Source organism: Bos javanicus, chromosome 5, assembly GCF_032452875.1.
Source record: "Bos javanicus breed banteng chromosome 5, ARS-OSU_banteng_1.0, whole genome shotgun sequence".
In the NCBI taxonomy this organism is placed as follows: domain Eukaryota; kingdom Metazoa; phylum Chordata; class Mammalia; order Artiodactyla; family Bovidae; genus Bos; species Bos javanicus.
In genome coordinates, this window is record NC_083872.1 from 64765379 (window position 1) to 64785612 (window position 20234).

General features: G+C 35.5%; 1 protein-coding gene across 3 annotated transcripts in view; it reads left to right on the top strand.

Annotated features, from left to right (window-relative positions):
• Window positions 1-17619, top strand: part of SCYL2 (SCY1 like pseudokinase 2) — a 57288-nt gene extending 39669 nt beyond the window's left edge. Inside the window, exons 11-18 of one of the 3 annotated variants that reach the window (XM_061417018.1) lie at window positions 3257-3370; window positions 4336-4468; window positions 8329-8447; window positions 10014-10114; window positions 11746-11812; window positions 11957-12052; window positions 13049-13168; window positions 14408-17619. In XM_061417018.1, the coding sequence (XP_061273002.1) occupies window positions 3257-3370; window positions 4336-4468; window positions 8329-8447; window positions 10014-10114; window positions 11746-11812; window positions 11957-12052; window positions 13049-13168; window positions 14408-15052 (1395 nt within the window). In that variant the 3' untranslated portion in view covers window positions 15053-17619. The remainder of the gene's footprint in view (window positions 1-3256; window positions 3371-4335; window positions 4469-8328; window positions 8448-10013; window positions 10115-11745; window positions 11813-11956; window positions 12053-13048; window positions 13169-14407) is intronic. The other 2 variants (XM_061417019.1, XM_061417020.1) reach the window with 2 other exon arrangements.
• The last annotated feature ends 2615 nt before the right edge of the window (window positions 17620-20234 follow it).

Here is a 20234-nt window from a genome sequence, read left to right on the forward strand (position 1 = left end):
GTATATCCACTCCTATACCGGTATTAATAAAGTAAAATGATTATTGTTCTTTTTACTTATCAGAAATGTACTATTCTGGAAGGTTTGATTTACTATAGTTTGGATTGCTATATACCTTCTTCCTAAATGAGTAATTAACATATGAATGAAAATGACAAACATGTATGTGCCTTTTTCTTATGGAAGCATTAAGCGGGTACTGCCCATACTCGTGATTTTTTCATGCTTGGTAACTCAGTCTTCTATTCAGAAATGTTGTTGCTTTTGAATTGAAGTTAATGTGTATAGCAGGTAGATAGAAAAGCAGATAATAATTTAGTGTGAGCATCCCTAATGCATGAAAAGTCATGCATTCATGTTACAGAAGTGCTTTAAAACATTGCATACTTTGCCAAACTTCTGGTTCATCTCATACTTTGCCAAACTTTTAGTTCTTTGCTACTAAAATTTTGGTTCTATGGATTATCTGGAAAAAAAAGTTTGGATTGCTATTAAAAGTATAATTTAGTTTGAGCTTTTTTCCCCCCTACTGTAGAAGGAACATCTCATTGCATAAAAGGTTTCATATTTAAAAGTTTATACTCTCTTTGCCAGTGTAGAGATTCTAGTAAAGAAAAACATAGAAGTTTAATTTTTATAAGCTGATGACCAAGCTTTTTTTTTTTTTTTAATGTGAACCTAATACCATACATACATGGTCACTTTTTTGATTCACTTCAGTCTTTATCTGAGGTCTTTTATATTATTCAAAGTTGTGAAGTTGATTTAAAATTTTTTCCTTATAACATCATTTCTTATTTCCTTTGTCCAAATGACATGGAATGATTGGGAAAGGTGTACTTACTGTTACTTTTTGGCACTTTCCAAAGGAACTGTGAATTACAGCTTGAAACATTCCCACAGGCCCTGTGTAACCAACCTGATTATATATTCAGCGAGATTAGGGAGGAAAGAGAGGGTAAAGTGATGTGAAAGTCATTTTTCTTCATAAAATGAAATGAAGTGAAGTTGCTCAGTTGTGTCCGACTCTTTGCGACCCCATGGACTGTAGCCTACCAGGCTCCTCCATCCATGGGATTCTCCAGGCAAGAATACTGGCGTGGGTTGCCATTTCCTTCTCCAGAGGATCTTACCCACCCAGGGATCGAACCTGGGTCTCCCGCATTGTAGGCAGACGCTTTACTGTCTGAGCCACCAGGGAAGTCTTTTCTTCATAAGGGGGTTAGTTCGGCAAATAAGTTATCAGCCAGTATTTTACTAAAATAATTAATATATAATTCAAATGGACTTGTGCAACTTTGCCAAGTTTTAGAAACCAGCATTTCTGATGTCATTTCAGTGGAAGTGTTCAGTCACCAGTCCAATTAACTAGTATCTGCATTGCTTGGTAAGAGTCTGATAAAGTTAAAACCTGTCTAAGGTTTGGGACAGAGAGCAAGAGCATGAAACAAAAATCTCTTTTCCTCACGTCTCATGCAAGTAAGAAGGCTAGGAAGTAACTTGTGAAATTCATTTTTGGAGTGGTATTTTTAAAGTGAAGTTTGATTGGAACTATGAACATTTAAGAGGCTAGAGAGAATTTAGAAAAACATTTGGAAAATAAGAAGATGGTTTAGAAAAGTTAGGATCATTAGAGACATTGATAAATGAGAACCAGTTTTTAAAATTATTTACCTTTAAAATTACATGGAGAACTTGTGTTCGTTCTCCCCTCCCCACCACCGATTATAGAGAAAACAGAACGTAAAAGGCAGAAGTTGCTGCAAACACGCTAATTGGACTTCTTTTTGTTTTATTTTTTCAGTCCCCTGTTCTTAGGTCTCCTTGTATGGAGAGAGCTCTCCCCTCCTTTAGCTAAGTGATTTAGACATTTGCCTCTTTATAACCTACTCCTAGATTGTATGGCATAGTGCATATATGGCGTGTTTAGTCCAGTCTGTCTCAGACGAATTAAAGACTGAACTTTACTGTTCCCCTCTGGTAACAGGAGCACGGTGTCTCACTGACTGCTCAGCCTTGCTCATTCTCTTCTACCAACTGTGGAAAAACAGTCCCTTAAACGTAGCTTGTATTTCTTATCTTCAAATTATGTCACCTGCTTAATTATTATACTTCTGAATGGATATTAATATTAACTCTCTTCTTTCTGTCTGCCTTTTGGAAATCTGGGAATAAGTTTAAGTAGATAAAATATTTGCCAAAATTCTCATATCAGATTCTTAGTGATTAATTCATTTCTGTCTGCTAACTACAAATAACTATATCTTTGTTTGCCAGATATCATCAATAACTCCTTCTCTGATACACATTTATACCTCTATTTTCTTCAGTAATCTCTTTTGTGCTTTCCTATAAGAATCATTCTGCCTTATAAGATATCTGAGATGCGGGTTCTTCAGCCAGTTTTTTCTCAAGCCATTTCCTGTTCTTTTTCTTATCTCATACAATCCTCCATCATCCTTCCTTTCCTCTGTTATACTCAAGAGTTCCCAGTTCCAGTCATTTACACTGTGGCATAGCATTAGTTAACAAGAATGTTTTAAATGACTTTTCCTATTTCTATCCGTTATATTTGCTTTAGTTTCAGATTTTAGAAATACTTGAAAATATCAATATAAAGAAAATTTAAATCCTCTCTCAGAGGTGCCCACAGTTCAGTTAACATTTCCAGATATATCCTTCTAGTTCTTTTTCCTAAGTCTGTAGACAGATACATGTTTTAAAAATTGGAATGATATAATAGTGTTTTATTACATTTATCATCAATATTATTAAACAATCTTTGAACATGTATTTTAAAATATTTGTGTTATATTCCATGATATGGATATTGTAACAGCTAAGAAATTCATTATTTAGGAGGAATAGTTTTACATGAATTGGTATAATATTTGATTTTTCTCTCATGAGAGATAGCAAAACTTAGATGTTACTTTCTTTTTTTAAGATGTTCCTGTTTTTAAAACTAAATGAAGAATTGTGTTTTCAGAGAAAGAAATTAGGAATGTTATCAGGAAATTTTGGTATATGTGCTAGTTGTGTGACCTAGCATGAATTTGAGTGAGGTCTTCTGAGCCTGTTTTCTCAGGCTGTAAAGTAGAAAATTGATAATAAGTATTTTTCTTTCAAATAGCTTTTGAAAGGATCAAATGATAGATAAGAGTTTATTTCAACTATGTGACAAAATTAACCATGCAAATACAAAATGCTTTTTAATATGTTTCTCTGAGATTGATCCAATTTATTTTATTAATAGGAACTCTGTCTAAACATCATTCCAACCTTTGCAAATCTTATAGACTACCCATCCATGAAAAATGCTCTGATACCAAGAATTAAGAATGCATGTCTGCAAACATCTTCCCTTGCTGTAAGTAATTACATATTTTTATTTGTCTCTCACTTCTCATTGGCTTAGTAATTTTCTTATTGTTTAGTAATCTTTTTATAGTTTGTTCATATGTTTCATCTTGGCTCTAAGTAGCCTATAAATAGTACAGTGAAAGTGAGCAATAGCTGTAGTTTGCCCAGATATATTATTTTATAGTATTCCATCCCTGACATTACTCTGTCTGCTAGTGCTCCAGTAGAAAATTCAAGTAATTTTTTTCTTAATCCTCTTTCGCTTTAAGCCACAAGTTATTTTTTTAAACCACCTAAATTGTTTTCTGCTTTTCTTAGTTTACTTAAAAAAATTTTATTAATATTATGATCCTGATTCAAAGTATTCTATCTTAAAAAATTCTAGCAAAGAAAGTAGGGTGTGAAATGTTTATCAAAATAGTCAAGAGACTATAGATAAAATTTTGATAAAAGAGTCCTAAATACCAGGTTTTAGTAACTATATTAAAAATACATTTAGAAATATAAAACTTCAGGTATGGCAGATAGAATTTTCACATATTGTTAAAATATTTAAGAATGACTTGAACATGAATTAGAGAAATATACTAGAGGCCCAGTAAAATTAATTATTTGTTGGGAGAATATAGTCCTTTTAATAGTTCAAATGACCTCAAGAAAATATTCTTGGCAAGCAAATATATAGTAAAGCTTCTCAAATCCTAATTACTTTATTTAAAATGACATGAAAGTAATATCATTCTTTGCCTTTAGCTACTTAGTGTCCTGGTAAAGCAATCATAAATTTTTCTGAAACAAATCAGGGAAATTTATAAATATGTGAATTTTCTATATTAATAAAGGATGAGAGCTTTTAACTTTTTTTTCATTTTTGAGATTTTAACATATATGAAGATTAGACTCATGCTTAACATACTTTGGTCTAGATTGTGAAGACTTTAAATGACTAATTCAGTTTACCTCTTTTAATAGGTACGTGTAAATTCATTAGTGTGCTTAGGAAAGATTTTGGAATACTTGGATAAATGGTTTGTACTTGATGATATTCTACCCTTCTTACAACAAATTCCATCCAAGGAACCTGCGGTCCTCATGGGAATTTTAGGTAGCTGAAAACTTAATGTCATTTGATGCTACTTTACTGTTTTATAATCATGCAAGTAAACTTCTCAGTCTGTAAAACCATTTTGCTCTCTTTTCATGTAACTGAAGAATGATGGTGTAAATGCCATGATGTAGCTTTTCCCTCTGTTAATTTTAGCAAAAGTGGTAGTACCTGACATTTACAAAGGGATAAAAACATTTGTGAATCCCAACTTCGCAAATAGCATGTAGTTTTCCCTCTAAAAATGATACTAAATAAGAGAGGCAAACAAAGCTACTTGAAATGCTGATACCAATCATAATAGTAATACCTAATGTTTATTTGTTACCTGATTAATAAGAGGCACTCTGCTAAGTCCTTTCTGCATTATCTTATTTTGTCCTCTCTAAAATCTAATGAGATTTGGTACTTTTATTTCTGTTTTACAATAAGGCCATGAGGTTTAGCTAAATGAAGTAAGTTATTCAAGATTATACAGCTAAAAAGTGGTAGAGTTGGCTCTTAATTTAGATATGTTTAAATATGAACACAGGGCTTCCGTGGTGGCCTACGGGTAAAGAACCTACCTACCAATGCAGGAGACATGGGTTCAGTCCCTGAGTTGAGAAGATTGCCTGGAGAAGGAAATGGCAACCCACTCCAGGATTCTTGCCTGGGAAATCCCATGGACAGAGGAATCGGGTGGGTTACAGCCTATGGGGTTGCAAAAGAGTTGGAGACAACTTACCAACTAAGCAACAACAACAAAATATGAGCATATATTTTTCAATGCTAAGTGCTGATAAAGCATTATGAGCCTTACAGCACCTTCTAGTCGTCAGCGTGCTAATTATAAATCACTCTATTAAAAAAACTCTGAAATTGTTTATAAATAGTTGAAGTCCAATCTGGAAATGCTGGGGTCTGCTATACTATTAGCTGTAGAATCACATAAACATTAACAAGTTACTAAACTTGAAGTTCTGTGTTAATTTTGAAGAAAATCTATGTTATTCACCCATGTATCTTAAATACCTACTATAGCACCTGATTTATAGAATATCCTCAGTAAATATTTATAGGAATGGTCAGTAAGTAATCTGTTGTGGACCTCTGTGGACATAGAAGTTTTCTGATACGTTATGAAACTTTTGAGCTCAAGGAAATTAGTCTTCTTGACAAGGAGTCTGATACAGTGAAAAGAGCCCTAACCCCAATTCTGGCTGTGCCAGTTCCTGGATTGACTTTGAAAAGTTTCTTTATCTATCACATAAGGGTAAAATAATATCATTAAAGGAGTTTTGTGAGAGTTCAGTGAGACCAAATGAAGGGAAAGTAATGAGCATAGTGCTCTGCAAACAAGCATTTAGTGGGCACACAGAGATCTTTGAATATATAAGTGAAGTGTGCATTCACTGGAGAATAATAGGAGGTAGTGTGTTCTAAAGCTTTAGCTTATATACAAAACTCTTATGCAATGAAAGCATTCAGAGATTGAGGAGCAAATGTGCCCAGTTTACCAAATGAAGGCTTTGTGAAATAGGTATAACAGCAGGGTCTTGAAAGTTGAGTAAATATGTAAGACAACAGGGAAGGATTGTGTGGAGTTAAATTATTAAAGTTTAGAGATGTTGAGTCTGATTGGTTGAAGTGAATAAAGGTATAGGACCTATGCTTAGATACTTTTGAGTGAGTAGTATGAAATATATATTTAGTTGTGTTCAGAATACAGAGACATTTCTGTAGCCTTACTGCTACACTGTAAGAACTATACCTGATTCGAATAGGCTTTTCCTGGTACGGTCATTGTTGTTCAGTCTCGCTCAGTTGTGTGTGACTCTGCTGACCACGGACCGCAGCACACCAGGCTTCCTGTCCTTCACCATCTCCCGGGCCTTGCTCAACCTCATGTCCATTGACTTGGTGATGCCATCCAACCATCTCGTCCTCTATTGTCCCCTTCTCCTCCTGCCTTCAATCTTTCCCAGCATCAGGGCCTTTTCTAATGAGGCAGCTCTTGGTATTATGTGGCCAAAGTATTGAAGCTTCAGCTTCAGCATCAGTCCTTCCAATGAATATTCAAGATTGATTTCCTTTAGGATTGACTAGTTTGATCTTCTTGCTCTCCAAGAGACTCTCAAGAGTCTTTTCCAACATCACAGTTCAAAAGCATCAGTTCTTCAGTGCTCAGCCTTATTCATGTCCAGCTCTCACATCCATACATGACTATAGGAAAAACCATGGCTTTGACTAAATAGACCTTTGTTGACAAAGTAATGTCTCTGCTTTTTAATACACTGTGCAGGTTTGTCACAGCTTTTCTTCCAAGGAGCAAGTATCTTTTAATTTCATGGCTGCAGTCACCATCTGCAGTGATTTTTGAGGCCCTGCAAAATAAAGTCTCACTGTTTCCATTGTTTCCCTGTCTATTTGCCATGAAATGATGGGACCAGATGCCGTAGTCTTCATTTTTTGAATGTTGAGTTTTAAGCCAGCTTTTTCACTCTCTTCTTTCACCTTCATCAAGAGGCTCTTTAGTTCTTCTTTACTTTCTGCCACAGGGTGGTCTCATCTGCCTAGCAGAATTTATTGATATTTCTCCTGGCAGTCTTGATCCCAGCTTGTACTTCATCCAGCCTGGCATTTCTCATGATTGTACTCTGCATAGAAGTTAAATGAGCAGGGTAATAATATACAGCCTTGACATAATCTTTTCCAAATTTTGAACCAGTCTGTTGTTCCATGTCCAGTTCTGACTGTTGCTTCTTGACCTGCATGCAGATTTCTCAGGAGGCAGGTAAGGTGATCTGGTATTCCCATTTCTTGAAGAATTTTCCACAGTTTATTGTGATCCACACAATCAAAGGCTTTAGCGTAGTTAGTGAAGCAGAAGTATTTTTCTGGAATTCTCTTGCTTTTTCTGTGATCCAGTAGATGTTGGCAACTTGATCACTGGTTCCTCTCCCTTTTCTAAATCCAGCTTGAACATCTGGAAGTTCTCAGTTCACTTACTGTTGAAGCCTAGCTTGGAGAATTTTGAGCATTACTTTGGTAGCCTGTAAAATGAGTGCAGTGGTGTGGTAGTTTGAACATTCTTTGGCATTGCTCTTCTTTGGGATTGGAATGAAAACTGAACTTTTCCAGCCCTGTGGCCACTGCTGAGGTTTCCAAATTTGCTGGCATATTGAGTGCAGCACTTTCACAGCATCATCTTATAGGATTTGAAATAGCTCAGCTGGAATTCTATCACCTCCACTAGCTTTGTTTGCAGTAATGCTTCCAAAGGCCCACTTGACTTCACACTCCAAGATGTCTGGCCCTAGGTGAGTGATCACACCATTGTGGTTACTGGGTCATTAAGGTCTTTTGTATAGTTCTTCTGTGTATTCTTGCCACCTCTTCTTAATATCTTCTGCTTTTGTTAGGTCCATACCATTTCTGTCCTTTATTGTGCCCATCTTTGCATGAAATGTTCCCTTGGTATCTCTAATTTTCTTGAAGAGATCTCTAGTCTTTCCCATTCTGTTGTTTTCCTCTGTTTCTTTGCATTGTTCACATAGGAAGGCTTTCTTATTTCTCTTTGCTATGCTTTGGAATTCTGCGTTCAGATGTGTATATCTACCCAAAAAAATACAGGCTTTTACAGTTACACTATTTTTAGCCAAAGAATATGGGATAAGTGTGTCATGGTATGTTAAATCTAAACCGACAGTAAAGCTGAAATCATTCTGATACATATGTAAGAACATTCTTCTTAAAGCATTTATAAGGAAAAATTTGTAACTGTACTGATTATCAAGAGATTTTATATAGATACATTGTTTTTCTGATTTCTATTAATTTTGTAGTATTGAATTATAACATTCTTTTTTTTAAATCAGGTATTTACAAATGTACATTTACCCATAAGAAGTTGGGAATCACCAAAGAGCAGCTGGCTGGAAAAGTATTGCCTCATCTGATTCCCCTGAGTATTGAAAACAATCTTAATCTCAATCAGGTAGGAAACTTTTGTGCTTTATTCAATTTATTCAGCTTACTCTTTTCTCGGCATTGAATGTATAAATATATTACATATAAACATTGATAAAACAAGGAAAAATATGTTGAAGAGGTAAATGAAGAAAGTGCTTTTTATATTCAAAGTAAGGAGTATGAGAGTTAGAAAGAGGGATTATTGAAAGCCTTGTTCAGTCAGTCTGTTAAGTCACTCAGTTGTGTCCAACTCTTTGTGACCCCATGAACTGCAGCACGCCAGGCTTCCCTGTCCATCACCAACTCTGGAACTTGCTCAAACTCATGTCCATTGAGTCAGTGATGCCATCCAACCATCTAGTCCTCTGTTGTCTGCTTCCTCTCCTGCCTTGAGTCTTTCCCAGCATCAGGGTCTTTTCCAATGAGTCAGTTCCTTGTCCCCTTCCTCTCCTGTCTTCAGTCTTTCCCAGAGTCAGAGTCTTTTCCAATGAGTCAGCTCTTCGCATCAGGTGGCCAAAGTATTGGAGTTTCAGCTTCAACATAAGCCCTTCCAGTGAATATTCAGGACTGATTTCCTTTAGGATGGACTGGTTGGATCTCCTTGCAGTCCACGGGACTCTCAAGAGTCTTCTCCAACACCACAGTTCAAAAACATCAAATCTTTGGCTTTCAGCTTTCTTTATGGTCCAGCTCTTACATTTGTATATGACTACTGGATTTGGGGAAGGAAGAAAGTTTCTAGAGTCTTCCTGTAATATGTGGTATTACTGAAATAAATTGTTTCTGAAGTACCATAAGAATTATTTAACTAAAACTTGAACTATGTTTAGACATTGAGTTGGGTATTCTTATAAACTTTAATTATTTGAAAGTTAGATTATGTATATTTAATATTTCTACTAGCTTTTTAGAAAACAAGGTTTATTTTAGCCAAACATGTCACTTTTATAATGATCGAATAAAGGGTAATTTTTTATTCATCATTAAACAGATTGTGGGCTTCCCAGGTGGTGCTAATGGTAAAGAACCCGTTTGCCAAGCAGGAGACACAAGAGATGCGGGTTTAATCCCTAGGTTGGGAAGGTGCCCTGAAGGAGGGCATGGGAACCCACTGCAGTATATTTGCCTGTAGAATTCTGTGGACAAAGGAGCTGGCGAGTCTGTGGGGTTACAAAGAGTCGGACATGACTGAAGTGACTCAGCAGGCACGCACGCATGCAAACAGATTGTGTTTAGATATGCACATATTAGGTGGTCAGTTTTGGATTAGTCTAAAAAAAAAATCAATGTGTAATAACTGGTGGAGTTGAATTTATTTAAGACTCCTGAGTAATAGCTGTTAGCTCAGAATATAAAACTTACTGAGACATGTTTTCTGGAACTTAAAATACCACCACTGTACAAAGATACTTTAAAAGCTTGCTATGATATTCTGAGCTAAAATATGTATAATCTATTCTTGTGTCATCAGACCTATGGGTCATATTCTGGTAAAAATAGAGAATATTATGAATAACGTTGAATTTTTTTATTCGATTACTTTGTTGCTAACTTGAAACATCCTAACTATATCAATTTCTTATTGTACCAGTTCAATTCTTTCATTTCCGTCATAAAAGAGATGCTTAATAGATTGGAGTCAGAACATAAAACTAAACTGGAGCAACTTCATATAATGCAAGAACAGCAGAAGTAAGTAGGTTGAATATGAATTGCACATGGTCCAGGAGTGACATTAAAGTTATGTCATGGTTGATTTCCTAGAATATGGATGAGAAAACTTGAAGGATTTCAATTTGACTACATGGAAAAGACCCTGATACTGGGAGTGATTGGGGTCAGGAGGAGAAGGGGACAACAGAGGATGAGATGGCTGGATGGCATCACTGACTCGATGGACTTGAGTCTGGGTGAACTCCGGGAGTTGGTGATGGACAGGGAGGCCTGGTGTGCTGCAATTCATGGGGTCGCAAAGAGTCAGACATGACTGAGCAACTGAACTGAAAGCCTATAAAAATTTTCCAGCAGATTAAGTTAAACTGAGTTTAAGTAGAATGTTGTTGAAAATCTGATGTTATTTCTAAATACAAAAGCATAACATGATATAATCTTAATGTTTTCTCTACATAAAGAGAATTCTGTTTCTCTTGTCATATTAGCCACCAGCATTGTAAAGTCAGGATGCTGATCACCAAGAGCACCACTTAAAAGTTTTTTTTCAGATCTGTGAAATCCTTGTGTTTGATTTCTCCTTTTCTCTTTTATCTAACCTTTGAAACATTTACAGAGAATTCATTCCGTATGTAGTACCACAGCATCCACCTTTTGTGTGTGTGTGTCTTATAGAGAGGATTTTCTAAATTATTTGCAAAATATTAGTGTACAAAGGATGAGGGGAAAGATGAAAATTATTCAACAGAAAATGCCAGTTTTTATAATCAAATCTTCACTATATTCTTTGCTCCAAAGAAAAATACATGAGTGTAGAATGCCTGTTAATGTTTAACCCTGAGCCAAAAACATCTGAAAATCAGTAAAATTGATACTAGTCACGAGCCAAGTCCTCCAAAAGAAGCTTTTTTGGTCTTGTTCCAGTGTAAGGTAAAGGCTTTATGGAAGTAAATACACAAGGCGTAGAATGACATGAAATAGCCATTTGTGTATGCTAAATATTCTGTGAGATATATATGTCTATACATACATGTATATATATATGTATGTGTGTGTGTATATATATATATATATATATATATATATATATATATGCTATTAATGAATTGACTATGTTAGCATAGGAACCCTGAAAATCTTTAAAAATTACAACAGAGAAATTTTCTATCTAGTATTTATACTTGAGGTGTAAGTGAACCTTCTCTTTTTTTTCTTCCTATCTAAATAAATGTTACCTATTTTTCAAGGCATAGATCTTGCCCACATCTTTCATTCAGTGATTATAGAATTTATTGTTAGAATCATAGATTCTGAACTTAATCATGTTAAGTTCCCATATTGTATCTTGTCTCTCAGTGAGCTCTGAACTCTCGTATGGTAAGAACCATCCTTGCATGATTTTATGACACCCTGAGTAAATTCTCCAGTAAATCTCAAATGTTTAGTTTTTAAAAAAAGACTTGTATACAAATGTTACTTGTAGGGGCAAGCAGACACTAATAGTAGTAAATAATGAAAAAGATTATGACTCTCCTTAATAAGTTGCAGTTTGTTGAGGTTGTAATAACTTCTATGTGGGTAAACTATTTTTAAGAAGTATTTTAAAAACATTTCTTTTTATAGCTTTGTCATAACTCAGCTCTTTCTTACAGATCTTTGGATATAGGAAATCAAATGAATGCTTCCGAGGAGACAAAAGTTACAAATGTTGGGTCTCAGGTAAGAAGATATTTAGATCATTCTAATTGTGTGGGGGGGGCGGGGCGGGAAGTGCTTGACATTGCACTCCATTTCAGAAGCTTCTGATCTTTAAGTAGTAAAGTTTTGCACATTGTTCAACTGGTTGATTTTTTTCTGTTTCAGCAGATTGACAAAGTCTTTAACAACATTGGAGCAGACCTTCTGACTGGTGGTGAATCAGAAAATAAAGAGGATGGGTTACAGAATAAACAAAAAAGAGTAAGTTTCTTTACTGTTCTTTTGACATTCATATTTATATTATATGACTTCTATAAACCATAGATTGTTTTGTTGAGAAGTACTATTTAGCTTAATAGAAACACTCTTTAATTATCTTTATGAAATTTAAAAGTTATCAGTGGATCATGACCTAACCATGTTGAGAATAAAAATGCTTAATATTTTTAACTTCCTTTTTTATTCATTCTCTCATATTGGTAATGTTTCTAGGTTGCCTGACTTCTTGTCCTTTCTATTGTACTTTGCCAGTCACATCCCTTGATAAATTTTACAGTGTCTCTTCTTTGCTCCTGATTTTGAATAATAAACTATAAAACTATAGTTTCCAGCTAAAATATTGGTTAGCATCCAATATAAAAAATATATCAACTTTGAATTTCACTAAGGGCAGTTTTCTTCTATTCATTCAACATGTATGAATACTTGTATGTGTAGAACCAAGACACTGTGGTTTACAAAATTGTATGAAGACATACTGTGGGCTTAAAGGTTGGCAAAGTAGATCTAAGAAAAAAGACACTGAATTTGATGCAGATGTTAGTATCAAAAATATTGTTTGTTCATTTTTTTTTTTTTAAGTTGTTTAATTCTTACTTAGCTTTTGATGAGTTCTTAAAATATTTTTTGGAGTAAGATAAAAACAGTTGAACAAGAATCTCCCAATTTTATGGCTATTCATGTTGTACAGCAGAAACTGATACAACATTGTAAAGCAATTATCCTCTAATTAAAAAAATAAATAAATGAAAGGTATATATTAAAAAAGGAAAAAAAGCAAATAGAAAACCCACGAAACTAAAGTATAACTGACCTTAGTTATACTGTTGTGGCAGTCACCAATACAGTAGTTCATAAACTACTTGGTATTGTCAAGTGTTGTCAAATGGTATTGTCAAACAGACAAAAAAACATGTTCTGCTTTACAAATGAAATTAAGAAAGTTGTCAGTTAACTTTTTTTTGCTGCTGTTTTAAGGCATCACTTACACTTGAAGAAAAACAAAAATTAGCAAAAGAACAGGAGCAGGCCCAGAAGTTGAAAAGCCAGCAGCCTCTTAAACCTCAAGTTCACACACCTATTGCTCCAGTCAAGCAGGTCAGAGTTCATTTTTTTTTGTAATTATACTACTCTTAAGGAGTAAGGTAGTATAGAACCTAGTCTACCTACTAGTGTTTTATGAAAACGTATTTCAGAAAATACTTTAATATGTAATTTCTAAGAAGTATGGGCATAAAGGATTTTCCAGCACCTCCTCAATAACCTGCCTAATGTACGATGTTTTGTGATAGTGCTTGTAACCAATATAGAAGAAGCTAGATTAATGGGACAGTTCTTTAAAAATACTAGGTCTGTGATACTAATTCAGCTCTGCTCACTTTGAATTGATCAGGAATATTATGTTCATGCATTTATGTATTTTTGAGCAAGAAATAATTTTCATTTTTTGGCTTTTTTGTTATAGTCATGTTTGTAACTTGATTTAGGGATTCTTACCTATATGTCTTGACCAGTATTTATTTCCTTCTGTGTTACAGGCACTGTTTTAGGTGCTGGTTTTAGAACAGTGATTAAGTTCTCTGCTTGGAGAAAGTTTACACTCTTACTGGTTTCAGAAATAACTTTATCTTAAAAGCTTTCTTTAAATTTTTTTTGTAGTTTCTGTCTCCTAATCATTAAACTTTTTCCTCTGGGAAGAATCTTTGTGGGCCAAGAGGCAAAATAAAATATTTTGTATGTACTTATATAAGAATAAATTTAGAAAACTAAATTTCCACACAATTGTGATGAAAGTCAAAATACAAAAATAATGAAGTATCCTTTTCTGTGGGGCTTCCCTGGTTGCTCACTGATAAAGAATCCGCCTGCCCATGCAGGAGACCCAGGTGCTATCCCTGTGTTGGGAAGATCCCATAGAGAAGGAAATGGCAATCCGCTGCCCTGTTCTTGCCTGAGAAATCCCACAGGCAGGCTACAGGCCATGGGGTCGCAAAAGAGGCACACAACTTAGCGACTAAACAGCAACAACATCTTTTTCTATAGTACAGATCTAATGAGAAAAATGCAATTCTGCTTTTTGGTGGAGGCACAGTGAGGAAGACAACATTTCATTTAATTGGAGTTCAAAGTTTTGTTCCCTGTCATCAAATTGTTGGAAATGTTCATCTTTAAAGAGCCTTAAATATGTGGCAAACTGGGTTTGGCCTGTGAACTGTGTAGTTTGCTGTCTCAGTGTAGACAAGCTTAATTTTAACTTGTCCTTTATAATAAAATTTATCAAACATTTTACTAATTTTAAAGTAATTTGGAATAAAGTAATTTCCTTGTATTTTTCAGACTAAGGACCTGACAGACACGTTGATGGATAACATGTCATCTTTGACCAGTCTTTCTGTTAGCACCCCTAAAATTTCTGCTTCAAGTTCCTTCACTTCTGTTCCTTCCACGGGCCTTGGCATGATGTTTTCTACACCAATTGACAATACAAAGAGAAATTTAACAAATGGCCTAAATGCTAACATGGGCTTTCAGACTTCAGGATTCAACATGCCAGTTAATACAAACCAGAACTTCTTCAGTAGTCCAAGCACACCTGGAGTGACCAAGATGGCACTGGGAACACCTTCCACCTTGCCAAACTTCAGTGCTGTGAGTGTTCCTCCTGCAGGTGGAAAGCAGACTCAGCAAAGACCCACAGATATGTCTGCTCTTAATAATCTCTTTGGCCCTCAGAAACCCAAAGTTAGCATGAACCAGTTATCACAACAGAAACCAAATCAGTGGCTTAATCAGTTTGTACCTCCTCAAGGGTCTCCAGGTATGGGCAGTTCAGTAATGGGAACACAGGTGAACGTGATGGGACAATCTGCCTTTGGAATGCAGGCTAATCCTTTCTTTAACCCACAGAACTTTGCACAGCCACCAACCACTATGACCAGTAGCAGTTCAGCTAGCAATGATTTAAAAGATCTTTTTGGGTGAGGTGTCATGCTCCTATTTTTAAAGGATTACTTCAGTTTTAATCATGGGTAAGCTGATTTACATCTTTATATAGCTGGCTTGGAGGAAGTACTTCTATGGGAAAGTGGTCCTATGATAGGGAAAAAAAACTGTTTTCATGCCAGCATAGTAGTTGTATGGACTCCTAACAGTTGAGGTTTTTAAAGCATTGAGGATTTTTTTCCTCTTACCAACTCCTCTTCAGGTTTTTAAAAGACCCAACCCATATCAATCTCAATGAGAACAAAAAGACACCTGAGTATCTTGAATAGCAGAATTTTTAAATCAAATGTTTATTTTGGCTTGTATATCTTGGTGTTATTTTAAAAGTTGAGTTGATGGTAATTGCAAGTTTCATCTGTTAAATACTACATGGTACACAGTCTGCCTTCACAAGTCATTAGTCTTCATTTTAAATATGTGAAAAATCTTGATGCTGTATTGATTTGTTTGCATTTAGTACAACTGAGAAAATGATACGCATAATGAAAAGGATCAGGTCATTTGCTTTTCCAATCTTATTACTTCTCAGATGAACTGATGTTTAGTACAAAAGACTGAGAAACTACTGCAAAATTTAATTTAACCTTAATTTCATTGGTTCAAACTAAAGGCATTATTAACTACCATAAATGCAAACTGATCATTGTAAACTATTTTTTAGCATGGTCTGCCTCAAGTAGTAATGTATTTTTCTCTGTTTACTTGGATATGTTTAGAGTCACTTTTTTCCCTCCTGTGTCACAGACAGAAGAGGTATGTACTGATTTGTACAGGTATTTGACGAAGCCGTCTCTGTGCTTTTTCCTGATTGCTGCCTTCATGCTTCATTTTAAATTGAAACTTCAGAGGTTGCAGCATATATGAATTGCATTTTCAAAAGGAGATTTGTAAGAATTAAACTATATTTAATGAGTAAACTTTTGAGATTTCTGCTGTATTGTTTCAAATGTAATAAACTTTACTTCTCTAAAAATGAGCACTTGCATCTTCTGGCTGCTAACAGATTAAGTTTCAGCTTGTTAAGTCTGACCTCATCACTTACTACATCTGAAGTTTAGTTCTTTTCTCAGAATTTTAGGGTCTTTCATTCAAACATTTCTATGTTCATAATTAGCCATTTTTAGGGAAAAAAAGGATAAATTCTAACAGGAAACATGCTTTCTTTTTCAAGGCCTTTCTCTGATGTTTTTCTTTGATTAGCTGATCAGTCAACTGTGGAGTCTTATGCCATAGATATCATTTGTATTCTGTTAAGTTATATTCCATCATTATAACTTTAAAGTGATCTTTCAGAGAACTGTAATGTATTATATTGTAACTGCTGCCATAGAGTTGTGGATTTTAATTATCAGAAACCAGCAATCATTTAAAATAAATCCTATGAACTTTACTGTGCTGACACTACATTTATTCATTGAAAAAATATATATCCTCACATTGAACATATGCTACTTAATTATAAGATATAATTTGATAATATTGCTGGCAGCATTCAGTAAGAAGGTATTTAAAAAAATAAAAAGTCAGCTTTATGTCTGGTTTTTCTTCGAGTGGTACTTTTTACATGGTTTTAGGAAAGGACTCAGGAATGCTGAAGAAACTTACCAAGAAATGAAAAGCACTAGGGAGATCAAATGTTTTTGGCAAATGCATTCATACCAGATTGTGTCTTATTTGTAACATAATATCTTGAGAAAAGTTTACATAAGGAATAAAATTGCATAATGTTGAAGAATTTTTCTTAGTAACAATTCAGTAGTCACTGTTCTTTAGGAAGTTGCTTTTTATTTTATAAAATAACTTTATGTCAGTGTTGAACTCCTAATAAGAAAATTTACTATAACTATATAATTTGAAAGTCTAAATATAAAAACAGATTATTTGAGAAATATTTGTGATTGTTAGGTAATTTCCACATCTTGAAATTTGTTCATTCATTGAGGTAATGGTGCTATATTTTTAGAAAATTTTCTATACATTTTTCCTCCTTTCTTGAAGGTATTTTGTTTAAGTCATTTCTATCACTTGAACTGTTACCATTGCCTTTTTCTGTTGTGAAATTGCCTCTAAAAATAGTGCTGTTTTTAGGCTTGTATGTCTATGTGAACAAAATTTTCAAAGTATTGAATTACCTTAAAATTATTTAAGACATCGACAGCATTTCAGTCCCTTGTGCATAGAGTAGAAAATTGGTAGTTAAAAAGCACCTGTCTCCAAAAATTACAAGAAAGATTCCCTTTATTTGAATTGGTTCTTTATTCTCCTAATGCTAAAGTGTCTGGTGTATTTGGAGGATGCACAAAAGAAAATGGAAATAGACTATGTACTTGGTTGGGCTTTGTTTGTTTAATTTTATTTTTATTTGGGGACACATATAACCTTTCATGTGAATAAGTTAAGGACATAGGTTTTTGCTTTTTTTTTCAACCTGTAAAATACCTCACATGGTTGCTTTTACATATTAAAGGAAAAGGTATATGTGAAAGTACCTGATAGCAAGCACAGAGTATGCACCAAATAAATTTCAGCTTTTATAAAACTTTCTATATTAAGTTGTAATTTCATGCTTTGTTATTCACTGGTCTTGAAATAATTTTAGAACAGAACAAATTATATGAATTCAAACAGTATAGGGTTTTAAGAGATTATATGGCTGGCTCTCAAACTATTACTGTGACAGTAAGAAATATAGCTTACATTACAAACCCAGTATATGAGATTTATATCTGAAACAAAAGTTTCATAAAACCTTTAACACATATAGTATATTATTATTATTCTATCCTATTAATTTAAAAAAATCTGGTTATAATCCCTAAAAGGATTTCATTATGTCGTTTGGGTAAAACTGAAATAATTCATTGCTTTTTTTCTCCAAGCAGGTGTAGGAGCAGAGGATCAGAGATTTACATGGCCTAACCCAAGAAGGTTAGGGCCAGAAATAGAGGCCAGATTTTCTTTTTTTCTCTATTCTACAGTCCAGTGCTTTTTACCATAGTGGCATCCTTTATATCCTTTATTATATGAATTCTGGAGTCAAAATGGTTAAATATGGTGAGTGTTATGTGTTCAGGAATTATTTGGTACCATAAATATGTTTATGTTGGAAAAATTAGTGTTGAAGTGGAAGATGGAGGTGATAGAATCAGATCAGATCAGATCAGTCGCTCAGTTGTGTCCGACTCTTTGAGACCCCATGAATCGCAGCACGCCAGGCCTCCCTGTCCATCACCAACTCCCAGAGTTCACTCAGACTCACGTCCATCGAGTCAGTGATGCCATCCAGCCATCTCATCCTCTGTCGTCCCCTTCTCCTCCTGCCCCCAATCCCTCCCAGCATCAGAGTCTTTTCCAATGATTGCCGGGAGAAATATCAATAACCTCAGATATGCAGATGACACCACCCTTATGGCAGAAAGTGAAGAGGAACTAAAAAGCCTCTTGATGAAAGTGAAAGTGAAAAGTGAAAAAATTGGCTTAAAGCTCAACATTCAGAAAACGAAGATCATGGCATCTGGTCCCATCACTTCATGGGAAATAGATGGGGAAACAGTGGAAACAGTGTCAGACTTTATTTTTCTGGGCTCCAAAATCACTGCAGATGGTGATTACAGCCAGGAAATTAAAAGACGCTTACTCCTTGGAAGGAAAGTTATGACCAACCTAGATAGCATATTCAAAAGCAGAGACATTACTTTGCCAACAAAGGTTCGTCTGGTCAAGGCTATGGTTTTTCCTGTGGTCATGTATGGATGTGAGAGTTGGACTGTGAAGAAGGCTGAGCACCGAAGAATTGATGCTTTTGAACTGTGGTGTTGGAGAAGACTCTTGAGAGTCCCTTGGACTGCAAGGAGATCCAACCAGTCCATTCTGAAGGTGATAGAATAGAAATGCTCAAAAGCAGCCTTTGGGCTTTTTCTCTGAATTGTGATGAGAATGGTTGGGGGAGCCAGGTCAGCAGTGCTTGCAGAACCCAGACATGTATTAATAATAGAATTAAAGCATACAGTTTTGGTTGAGGAGGAAGCAGTATGGTGGAAAAAGCCATTTTACCATACTAGAGCTTGTTAGATATTATTGATGGTGGAGGAAATGGGAACCCATTCCAGTATTCTTGCTGGGATACTCCCATGGACAGAGGAGCCTGGCAGGCTATAGTCCATGGGGTCACAAAGAGCTGGGAAGAGCTGAGCACAGCACACACACAGGTATTATTGATAGAAAGCTTTATCCAAAGCAGCCAAGTTGCTCCAGCCTCACAGAGAGGATTTAACTACGTGGAATGCAGAGCACATAAGTAATTTAAAATTTCCTAGTAACCACATTAGAAACTAAAAATGGATGAAGTTAATTGTAATATATTTTTTTAACTTAATAGAACCAAAATACCTTTTCAACATGAACTGATAGAAAATTTAATGATATATATATATTTTTTGTACCTCCTCTTGAGAGGCAGTGTGTATTTTACACTTAGGACATCTCAATTCAGGTTAGTCACATTTTGAGTACTTAGTAACCATGTGTGACTTGAAGAAGGCAATGGCACCCCACTCCAGTACTCTTGCCTGGAGAATCCCATGGACAGAGGAGCCTGGTAGGCTGCAGTCCATGGGCTCCCGAAGAGTGGGACACGACTGAGCAACTTCACTTTCACTTTCACTTTCATGCACTGGAGCGGGAAATGGCAACCCACACCAGTGTTCTTGCTGGAGAATCCCAGGGACGGCGGGGCCTGGTGGGCTGCTGTCTGTGGGGTCGCACAGAGTCTGACACGACTGAAGCGCCTTAGCAGCAACCACGTGTGACTAGTAGCTCCTATGTTAGTGTAGGTATATGTGGAAGGTAAAAAGACAAAAGAGTGAACTATAGCAATTATCACCTTACTGTTGATATCAACTCCCAGCTCCAAATCCATCCTCTGTACCCTGCTTTGTGATACTGGACCCTATAAACATGTCTCCCTTTGCCAGCCTGGCAGAATATTAGGCTTCGTTGATGAGGGTCCTGTCCTAAAGTGGTGCTGCAAAGCAATAGCAGCATGAAGTCCCTTCTGGATTCCGGTTCTCCATTTGTAGTCACCACGGGAACCCAGCAGCCCCAGCAGAAGAGCCCCAGCTGTGCCTTAGTCACATGTCCCACTTTGGAGGAGCTCCAGTGG